The sequence below is a fragment of the Oncorhynchus mykiss genome, chromosome 2, assembly GCF_057628025.1.
Source record: "Oncorhynchus mykiss isolate SJ-2025 chromosome 2, ASM5762802v1, whole genome shotgun sequence".
NCBI classification, from domain to species: domain Eukaryota; kingdom Metazoa; phylum Chordata; class Actinopteri; order Salmoniformes; family Salmonidae; genus Oncorhynchus; species Oncorhynchus mykiss.
The window spans coordinates 51,440,944-51,452,164 of record NC_143023.1 but is presented as its reverse complement, the minus strand read 5'-3'; the positions used below and the strand labels follow the sequence as shown (position 1 = coordinate 51,452,164).

The window sequence follows — 11,221 nt, the reverse complement described above, 5'->3', positions numbered from 1 at the left end:
CTTGGTCTAGGCAGACCTCAGCGGGTTGGCAAAAGCTGGCTCCTCCCTCCCCACCCAATGTTTCCCCGGCGACAGGCAGGTGTTTTTTTTTTAAAGTCGCTGATGCGTCTAAGTCACTAGCTCTTCACGCCTAGTGCCACTATTTGTTCAAAGCCCTCGGCAAATACGCCAGCCAGTCGTCGGTCATTGGGCTTGAACTCAATTGCCTGAGCGACGACTTACTTCTAGTGGAAAAATACGCCGGTCAGCCAACCAGCCGGCTTGAAGTCAAATGGCTAAGCAAAAAACCTCGGCGGCGGCGTCATCTCTGTCAATTTCTCTTGAAACAAGATACCGGGCTCTGCAAGAAGCAAAGCCCCTCCAAAAATATGTTGAACTCGTAAGTGTTCCTCTCCACGGAAGTCTTTAGTAAAAGGCGAAAGGCTTGTGCGTAATGAAGAGAAACCAGAGTCGTATGGAAGTCAGAGGTCGGGGCCCGAGACACACTCTGTGCACTCTAGGCCGGGTTCCCGCGGGTGGTCCCGGAACCCACTCTTCCAAGTTGTCGAGGGCTGTGGGTAAAAAGTTACAGACAGACAGAGACACACACACACACACACACTCTATCCAGGACAATTTTTTTTTTTTAAAGTCAAATGGAGGGAAACGGGGGACCCATTGAAGGGCGCTTCGCCCTTCTTTCAGTTTGGATGTTTCTTTCCTTCTCTTCTGCTAGCTAGCTGTTTACATAGCTTGGTGAATTTTTATTTTTCCTTGACAATGGGAGAAAAGTGTTGCACCGTTCCCGGAGATACTGCAATACCGGGTCGATGCGTGGAGCGGTCGGAGCAAGCCCCATTTCCGAATCCCTGTTCGAAAAATCCATTTAATATGTAGTCCCCCGATTGGGGACGTATCAGATATTAAACTGATAAGAACAGATTTTTTTTTTATAAAATATATTTATTACTTTCAAACTCAACCAATAATCGTCCATAATTCAATCAACTCAAATGCCAAATAACACAAAAAATGTCATTTCAAAACTAGTAAACAATAATCAAAACCAAAAGTCATGGGAGCATCTTCCCTCCCCTTCCCACCTACCAACTACACATAAACCCACCAAAAGAAACAACAACAAAATCTCACCTTCCCTATCTCCATCCCGACTAATGGGGACGCCATCTCCCCTCCTGACTCCCCCCCGTCAGCCCCCATCCCCCCACCCGGCACACTGCGTGTTCTCCACGCTCAGGTCTACCACCCTGCCCTACTCTGGACTGGGGACCCCACGTCCCCAAAGAGGAAGCTTGATCCTCCCTCCATCACCCAACCCTGGGCCATGCCTGGGATATCAAGCTCAGTCAGGGGTGTAAACGAAGAAGAAAGAGAGGGAGCCCACGAGGGCCCTGAAACTTCTCTCCCCCCCCCTTACCACCTTTCCTCCTCCTGATGTCCGAGCGCTCCCCCTTCTTAGGTCTCTTGATTGGAGGAGGACGCGACCATGGCACATCCCCATCCTTGTCCGTTAGTCCCTCCACCATTTCTCTTAACTCCTCCACCCGTTCTTTCACCACTTTGCTGTCCCTCCATTCCTTCACACCCTCTCCTTCTGGTCCCACCTCCGATGCCTTCTCTGTCTCCTTCCTCTCCGATGCCTTCTCCATCCTCTCCGATACCTTCTCTGTCCCCTTCCTCTCCGGCACCTTCTCTGTCTCCATCCTCATCGATACCTTCTCTGTCTCCATCCTCTCCACCGCTCTCTTCTCTGGCCCCTCCACTCTCCCTGCCAGCCCCCAGGGAGAACATCGCTGGAGGATGGAGGTAACCTTCCAACCCCTTTGGGTCCTCCCTGAGGAAGGCCTGAAAATACCTCCTCCCAGTCCAAAACCCCAGGGAGTCCCTGAGGAGCCTTGCCGATGAAACATTATCCATAAACCTCCCCAGAAATGCTCTTACCTCCTCGTCCTTGACATGGGGTTTATATATGTTCACTGTCACCACCCTAAAATTATTCTTGGCCAGACTTGTGACCTCGTAATTACACATAGGACTCTCACCCCCTACAGCCCTCACCTTCTCCATGATGTCTTCATGCATCTCCTATGTGTAAAACGTAACATCAAAGGCTTTTTCCAACGGGTTATCCTGAAAGCACAAAACGTCTTTAACTGCCAATTTTAGTGTCCCCATCAAGACAGTTCTGCGAAACATCTCTCTCCCGAATGGCTCCGTGTCCTTTTTTCTCCATGCGAACCTCATGGTATTCGCTAGCCCAATCCCAGGAACCACTCTTCTTGGCACATCCTTCGTCATTTTCTCAGGCATCAAGCTCTATTCAAAAAAAGAAGCCTCTGATAGAAAAGGAATACTAAAAAAAACAATTTCTACAAAACAAAACAATAAACCTCCCTCCTGCCTTCAACCTTTTGATTCAACAGGATTTGGGGCACCTCGGTACCAAGCTTGATCTGAGCCAAAAGGCAGAGAAGCGATAACACACAAATTGGAACCCTGCACCCGCCGGGCACCCGGGGGTCTCGGCAGACCTCAGCGGGTTGGCAAAAGCCGGCTCCTCCCCACCCAACGTTTCCCCGGCGACACACAGGTGTTTTTTTGAAAAAGTCGAAAATGCGTCTTTAAAGAATATAGCGGAACAAGTCTCGTTATGCTCTAAAAAGCCACTATGTGCACGCTCCAGGAAAGCTCAAGCCTTCTGCTCCTGCAGCTCCCTGAGTTGCTCCTTCAGGGAAGTGGATCTCTCCCAGTCGACCGACCCGCCGACGTTGCCTGCCTCGTACTCGAGCTAGAGCAACCTTTGGATATGATCCACCTCCCTCCTTTCCTCCCTTTTTCTCCTCTTACAATATCCTATAATAAAGACCCTAATCATTACCTTGACTAAGTCCCACCACTCTAACACCCCCTCGCACATGGACCGGAGGCCTTCAAGCCCACGAAACACACCAATAAAGGCATTAACGAAAGTTTGCTCATCCAGCACATCCCGATCTAATTTCCAGTACCCCCTACCGAAGAGGCAGACTGGAGAACTCACCTGCAGGAGCACCCCGTCGTGATCTGAAAAGAAGACAGGCAACAGCCAACCAGACATCTGACCCAAAGACCTAGATAGAGAAATATAGTCAAGCCTCTGCTTAACTCCCAGTGGGGCCAGCCATTGTCGGAGTAGTGTGCAGGCCTCCATCAACCAGACCATGGCAAGCCATTAGCCCGGTGATGGCGCCTGCACTGCTATCCCCCCATACCCCTAAATCTATATTAAAATCCCATCCTATCACCAACTGCTTATTTGTGGCACACAAGGGCGTCAGACAGTCCACCATCTCCCTTCTGTCTGCCGCCACCTGTGGCCCATACACCACCACTAACCTATAACTACTATCCCTAAAAGTGATATCCACCCCCAAAACCCTCCCTTGCATAACAACAAAAGTATCCTCAACCTCCCTATGCCCACACAAAATCCCTACCCCCGAAGAGTGAACCCCCCCTATACCCCAAACTGATTCCCTTATCCCACTCAAACCTCACAACATTCCCTCTATCCCTTAGGTGAACCTCCTGTAAAAAACAAAAGTCAAACCCCACACCCTCTAAATAACAAAAAACCGCACTTCTTTTTACCCTATCCCTCAACCCCCTTACATTTACACTAACAAAAGTGATTGTATCCATAAGGAAACAAAAATATTATTCTCCTAACTCCCCAAAAACAAAACAGGAGGCTCACCCGATGCTCCCCTGCTCCATCTCCTCCGACAGGGATGCAAAGATGCTCCCCTCGTTCGACGAATACAGGTCCTCTTCAGAAAAGGCCACCTGCTCGCCACCCACTAGGCTCTCCATGTTTGCCCCTTCCCCCAGGTCCTCTGCCCATGACAGCGGGATTGGGTTTGGGACGCAGGCTTGCGGTTTCACAAAGAACCCCTGCAGCCCCTCTTCCCCCAGGGCCATAGACAGAGTGGAGATCGTACTGTCAATATCCTCTAGAGGCACAGATGAGTCGTGCAAACACAGGGGGGGCACCTCACTGTCTTTTTCCCCCTCATCGCCCCCAAGCCCCCCACCCCCCTTGTTCCTGTTCCCAAGAGAGCTAAGGTAACTGAGCTAAATGACTACCGCCCTGAAGCACTCACTTTCTTCATCATGAAGTGCTTTGAGAGACAAGTCAAGGACCATATCACCTCCACCAACTCCAATTTGCTTACCGCCCCAATAGGTCCACAGACGACGCAATTGCCATCACACTGCCCAAGCCCAATGGGGTGTTGTTTTTTAGAGGGTTAATAGTTGGCAGGGCAATTTTCCTTTTTCACTTTGACTGTATGATCTTTAATCCTTTGTCCATTTTCTCCTTCCAACATAAATTTTATTAGCCCCATTTTGTCAGCTTTCCCTCATTGTTTTAATCAAATCAACACCTTTCTCGATATACAAACGGAAGGAAGTGGTCATAATGAATCTTTCTCTGTGATTCAAGTGTTGACAACTTTGTGGAATTTCTTGGTCATTTCAATAGGTGCCTATATGATAATATTAAAAAAACATTTAGCAAGCTAAATAGCGAAACTGATCGCAACGCCATCTGGTGAACATTTAGGCAATGGCGTTCTCAGCAGAGTTGGCAAATTTCACTCAGGAATACTGAGGGGTAGAAATAAAAAATTACTTAACATGCATTGTCCAATCAAAACCTAAGAGGCGACAATTATCAGTGTGCCAGTGGACGTGTGGCAAGTATGCTTTCGTGAGAAAGTGCTGGCCTCATAACTACATTTATGAGCAATTCCCTCGAACCACAACTTCTCAGCTGAATGCATTTTTTTTAAGGGGATGGGCAAAGGCTGAAAATGGGGTTGAGAATTACCCTTTAAATTTGGCTAAGCGGTTCATTCCTACGGAGGAGCAGCTTCTATGGAGGAACTTTTAGTGTCCTTGAACATCCCAGAGCTAGCTAACAAGCTTGTGTGCGGAGAGTGGCACCAGAATTAAAAACACATATTTTATTTTTGTAGTTAATAAATCCTATGTGAAACTATAGTATCCATAACTAGCATTGAAAATGTAATCCATTCTCTAATGAAAACTGTCAGGCTACAGTAGTCTAAGCTTCTGAGGGGGAAGGGCACATTACCTACCAGCACACACAGGCAAATACTTTTAGCTGGTAGAGTAGTTTGTGAGAGTGAGGGCTTTGGCATATGCATTGTTGGACAAAAAAAGAATTGCCCGGAACAAAGTTATCAACCGATTCCCATGCTTTAAAATAACTGCTGTTCACTTTCGTTCCAGTTTCTCTAGAAATGTATTCCAACCCCTGATATCGACACACTAAGCGACCGTTCTCCATGCATGGCATTTAGGGAAACGCATGTGACATATTCGGCCATTGTAGGAAAGATGCATCATTAAAACACTCGTAAGTTCCATCGCTATCGGGAAAACAAGAAATGGGCTGTGGGTTTAAATAACCAGATTGAATGAATCAGAAACAGAGTATGTTGCATAGAACCATTTAAATTAGGCCTGCCAAAGACAAAATTACACCATCAAAAGGAAAATAAGTGTTCCTAGGAACCATCAAACACATGATACAGTGGTGTTATAGCCACTTACGCCAACTTGAGGCATTGCTCTTTATTCTTACGACCCAAAGATTGAAGACTGACAGGGTAGTGTTTCTCAAACCAATTTTTTATTTTTATTTCTTATAACTCGCCAACTTTATGCAGTCTTGGCAGCCTTGGAACGCCTCTTCACCACCACCACACGCTTCTGGCTCATCAGGATGGCGCTGGCACGACGCAGAGCAGCCTGGGAAAACATAAGACATCTTTCAACTTTAAGATATTATACTTGGATCCATCTTTTACTTGCTACAAGTCTGACCATTAACCCATTACACAAATTTAAGCCCTATATGTTTATTTATGTCCACTGCAAGGGTAAGATTCCTGTACACTAACACCCCGACTACACGGCTCACATCGCAAAATAAATGTAGAAATCTATATTATTAAATTATTGCACCCATACTGCTCGCTCGCGCCAACGAGGGTCTGCGTTGCCAAGGGCTAAAATAGAAGCCAGATCTATTTGTGACGCAGATTGCGCTGCAAGTCCTGCCTCTCCCATCTCATTGATTTATAGAAGCAGGTACCTACATGCCATCTCATTGGTTATACCCAGGTGGGTGACTGAAAGACGAACGAGGTCGGTGGCGGTAATGCACCTATTTTCTGAAAGTTGCCAATCACAATATAAAGTCCAGAGAAGAAAAAGCCTTGAAGGAGGAGAGGTGACTAGAAACGATTCGGGTTGACCGTTTTATGTGTGGATTAATTGTCGGAGTAGAGGACCTTGTGCATTTCAGGTAAATTAATAACTCAATGTTTATATCCCAGGACAAATTTGCTAGCAACAGCAAGCTAAATGGGACAAATTAGCTAGCAAGTGCAAGCTAGCTAGCTAAATTGCCATACATGTTTGATGCTTTTCGACCTGTCCACAAATTAATGTAATTGGTTCAGAGTTTATTTTGATATTTTAACCTGCGTGTCGTGATCGCGTTTGGTGTGGGGGGCCAAAATACATTTATGCACGATGGCACATGCGCGCAGCCAGTTTGGGTTCCGTGTAAGCTGGAGCTGGACTAAAAAAAAACACTTTCAATGGAGAACTTCCATTAGACATACTTTAGTCCAGGACAAGACTCGGGCCTCATTTCAATCAGATTGAGCTTAACCCGCGTTGGCAGACATCTGCATTAGAGGTCGACCGATTAATCGGAATGGCCAATTTCAAAATTTCATAACAATCGGAAATCTTTATTTTTGGGCGCCGATTTTCAAAATTTTTATTTTTATATATATATATATATATTTTTTTTGTATCTATACACCTTTATTTAACTAAGCAAGTCAGTTAAGAACACATTCTTATTTTCAATTACGGCATAGGAACGGTGGGTTAACTACCTTGTTCAGGGGCAGAACGACAGATTTTCACCTTGTCAGCTCTGGGGATCCAATCTTACCTTACAGTTAACTAGTCCAACGCAATTACGACCTGCCTCTCTCGTTGCACTCCACAAGGAGACTGCCTGTTACGCGAATGCAGTAAGCCAAGGTAAGTTGCTAGCTAGCATTAAACTTATCTTATAAAAAAACAATCAATCATAATCACTAGTTAACTACACATGGTTGATGATATTACTAGATATTATCTAGAGTCCTGCGTTGCATATAATCTGACTGAGCATACAAGCATCTGACTGAGCGGTGGTAGGCAGAAGCAGGCGCGTAAACAGTCATTCAAACAGCACTATCGTGCGTTTGCCAGCAGCTCTTTGTTGTGCGTCAAGCACTGCGCTGTTTATGACTTCAAGCCTATCAACTCCCGAGATGAGGCTGGTGTAATCGAAGTGAAATGGCTATCTAGTTAGCACGCGCTATACTAAAGTGCCTATAAGAACATCCAATAGTCAAAGGTTAATGAAATACAAATGGTACAGAGGGAAATAGTCCTATAATAACTACAACCTAAAACTTCTTACCTGGGAATATTGAAGACTCATGTTAAAAGGAACCACCAGCTTTCATATGTTCTCATGCTCTGAGCAAGGAACTGACATATTAGCTTTCTTACAAAGCACATATTGCACTTTTACTTTCTTCTCCAACACTTTGTTTTGCATTATTTAAACCAAATTAAACATGTTTCATTATTTACTTGAGGCTAAATAGATTTTATTGACGTATTATATTAAGCTAAAATAAGTGTTCATTCAGTATTGTAGTAATTGCCATTATTACAAATAAAACAAAAAAATTGGCCGATTAATCGGTATCAGCTTTTTTGGTCCTTCAATAATCGGTATCGGCGTTGAAAAATCATAATCGGTCGTCCTCTAATCCGCATAGGGGATATTTTGGCGGTGTCTGTGGTGTGAGCAGCTGCTCATGTCAAACCACTACCGTATTATCCCTAACGTGTTAGAAGTTCAAAACAAAGAAAGAAAGTGTATTCTAATGCATGTTTATTTGAATGGGGTATAATCAGTGTATATCAAGGTGTATACGATTGAACATCACACATTTGAGTGTTTGAACTTGTAAGACATCTGCATGGGTTGTCAGATAAAGTTGTGTGTGGTTTCACGGAAAATAGTGGCAGTGTCCGCAATAAGGGAACGCAAGGAGCCACTTGTGGATTTGACCACTAACACAGTTCCACTTCCTACACTGCAAAAACAACCTCTATGTGGATGTCGGCTAGCACACATTTGATGGGAAAATCGGCCCATCATCGTCTAAAATGCAAACTTGTGTGGGACTACAGAAGTCTTCAATCCTAGTCCTGAATCCAACAGGGTTTACAGACTTTTGTCAAAAGCCTGGTTGGTCCCTTGCACAAATATTGAAGACCAGTAGAGAAACAAGTGGTTTAGTAGAGTGTGCTCACCATGCGCAGGTCCTTTCTGTAGTTGCTCTTGCGGATGATGTGCCTCAGGCTGCTGAGAGTGGCACGCGAGTTCTTGTTGATGGTGATCTTCTCATATGAAGTGGCAGGCTTGCGCTGGCCTGAGTAATAAAACAAGCCGAAACTCCCTCAATTCACATTCTTAGAGTACGCTTTGACCTAAATTAATGACATGTCAGTCAGGTTCACAGGTACAACAGCTACCAATATCTTTACAGCAAGACAATTAAGGTGATTCACAAGAGGTGGATTATGACAAGTATTGAAGAATCACCATAAACAGGTATGTGGTGGAACTGTACTTCATTTCCTGGTTGGTATTATGGAGAACCATGTTTACCTGCACGCTTCTTCAGCACGACAACGACACCCTTTCCATCAGCTGCAGGCTGAACACCAACAGTCTTCCTGTGCACCAGCCCGTTGAAACGGAAGGAGTTCTTGGACTTCAGGTTGTTGGGCTCCTGTTAAACAAATGCAAATTACATTTGACTAACAAATCCCATTAAACTTGTTTCTTAAATCCTCAATCTGCAGCATTGACAAATCCTGCAGCACGACCCTACATGGTCAATCCATGTGTATACTGAACAAAAATATCAACGCAACATGACCTGAAATTAAAAATCCCAGAAATGGGATCACACATTTGTTTACATCCCTGTTAGTGAGCATTTCTCATTTGCCAAGATAATCCATCCACCTGACAGATGTGGCATATCAAGAAGTTGATTAAACAGCATGATTATTACACGAGTGCACTTTGTGCTGGGAACAATAAGGCCACTAAAATGTGCTATTTTGTCAACACCACAGATGTCTCTAGTTGAGGGAGCATGCAATTGGCATGCTGACTACAGAAATGTCCACCAGAGCTGTTGCCAGAATTGTATGTTAATTTATCCTTTTGTTCAGTGTACATTCATCTCTTTGTTATGTGACTAAAGAATTGACAGACCACAGATGAATTCTCAACATTTCAACAAACTCAAAGAACATCTGACTGCAAGCATGACCTAGTTCATGATCCACCGGGTATGTGGGGTACATTTACTAGGACCACTGATTCTTGGCCGTTAGTTGTACTCACGGTGCTGTAAGTCTGTCCATTCCTCTTGATGAGGAAGCTGGAGCAGTTCCTAATGACCATCCACTGCAGATGAGAAGACATGTTGACGAACCTGGGACAGACAATAAGCGTTAAAGGGATAGCAGATACCCATAGACTTCCAGTCATTGCGCCAAGGCTAGTTAAAATTGGCTCGCGAAACTAGCGCACTTCCTCCATACTGGACAGACAAATGGTACCCACGAGTTTATCGGACTCTGGTAAAGTCGATAAATGGATTTTGGCAATGAGGCCGTTGAATACAAGTTAGTCAAGTAACACGGGAATCAAAGGCACATTTTGCAGAAAACGAACGTTAATAGAACAAGTGCATTGTTTGTTTGGCTAACGTTAGCTAAAAGCCAGGCTATAAAACATAGCAACTTGGCAGGATCGTTTTGTCACCTTCCTATAGTTGGCAAAAATGTACCCAACTAGTAATTGGCTACCTCAAACTAATTAAATTAGCTAAATAGCTAGGATAGGAAGTTAGGTACCTAAACTGCATGAATATGGTCCAGTTGAGTGGGACTGTGAATATCGCGTGTTAAGCTCTTCAACTGTTTCCGATTAAAGGGATTTACAATATGCAAAATATATAAAGTTGACAAGCATTAGCTACACCAGATTACAAATGAGGGCGCACGTCGAAGCCCCGTGCTCTGTATAGGACAAACAACCACGCCAGCTAACTTTACCTCGTAGTATGGCAGACTGATTTAGGGCCTAGCAGCAGGCTGACCGATTTGAAATAGTTCGATTAGAAATGTCTATAAAAAGTATCGCTACAATCAATATCACACCTATGTAATAAAAACGTACGCTGTTATTAAACAATTAGCAATCTAAACATAGCACAGGTCAAATTGTTCGACATTTTTAATACGACTACAAGAACACCAAACAACCACGTTACCTTCCAGCGGAAAAAGAGGACAGAAAAGGGCGGAAACCGCATTACATTGAGTATTTGATAGATCCATGCACGTTGAAATATTTTTTTTCCCCCGAGAGAAAATCAGAAGATGAATAAGGAGTCAGACAAACGGCAATATTTTCAAAAAATGGGCTTATAAAATCATTTTTGTTTGAATAATTCTACAATGTACTTTTTATTTAAATGTATGTCGGAGGGACACTAACAGAACGTTGTAGTTTGTCTCTTACGTCATCACTGTGCGCCTCTGTTGATCGGTCATGTCTACATGGGTCGAGCTTTCATTAAAAGTAGTAGCCTTTTCTAAGCCTAATTATCCCAATCTGCTACGAAAAGTACATTCTGATAAAAGCAGGATTCCTTCTAGCCATGACCTTGCTTTCTAACCAGAGTCGTTGCTATCAGGTCTCTCTTTATGTAGTGCTGTCTCACTTGTGATGTGTGTTTTGTCCTATATTTAGATTAAAAAAATGTATCCCAGCCCCCGTCCCCGCAGGATGCCTTTTGTCTTTTGGTAGGCCGTCATTGTACATAAGAATTTGTTCTTAACCGACTCGCCTAGTTAAATAAACAAAAAACAAAAAATCAGGGATCCGTTGGACGCCCCTACCCTAAACCGATTTTATATTCACACATTCAACATGTGCCAAAGGCCAGTTAAAATGGTAAAAATCAATAACTAATGAATT

General features: G+C 44.1%; 1 protein-coding gene, 1 non-coding gene and 1 pseudogene across 5 annotated transcripts; all 3 read right to left on the bottom strand.

Moving 5' to 3' along the window:
- Window positions 1-336: 336 nt before the first annotated feature.
- Window positions 337-453, bottom strand: LOC118944142 (U5 spliceosomal RNA). The gene has a single exon (XR_005039449.2). It is a non-coding gene; the product is annotated as a U5 spliceosomal RNA (small nuclear RNA).
- Window positions 454-768: 315 nt separating this feature from the next.
- Window positions 769-942, bottom strand: LOC118944199 (U2 spliceosomal RNA; annotated as a pseudogene).
- A 4,740-nt stretch (window positions 943-5,682) lies between these two features.
- On the bottom strand, window positions 5,683-10,768 carry rl28 (60S ribosomal protein L28). Of its 4 annotated transcripts, none has more exons than XM_021617634.3 (5): window positions 10,512-10,768; window positions 9,578-9,668; window positions 8,828-8,951; window positions 8,470-8,588; window positions 5,683-5,820 (listed from the first exon to the last, which is right to left on the bottom strand). In XM_021617634.3, the coding sequence occupies exons 2-5, from the start codon at window positions 9,656-9,658 to the stop codon at window positions 5,731-5,733; spliced, it is 414 nt and encodes a 137-aa protein (XP_021473309.1). In that variant the 5' UTR covers window positions 9,659-9,668; window positions 10,512-10,768; the 3' UTR covers window positions 5,683-5,730.
- Window positions 10,769-11,221: the final 453 nt, after the last annotated feature.

Coding starts and splice junctions, on each gene's coding strand:
- rl28 (XM_021617626.3), bottom strand. Junction 8,952..9,577: donor ATGGACAGACTTACAGCACC/GTGAGTACAACT, acceptor TTTGTTTAACAG/GAGCCCAACAACCTGAAGTC. Junction 5,821..8,469: donor ACAGAAAGGACCTGCGCATG/GTGAGCACACTC, acceptor ATGTTTTCCCAG/GCTGCTCTGCGTCGTGCCAG.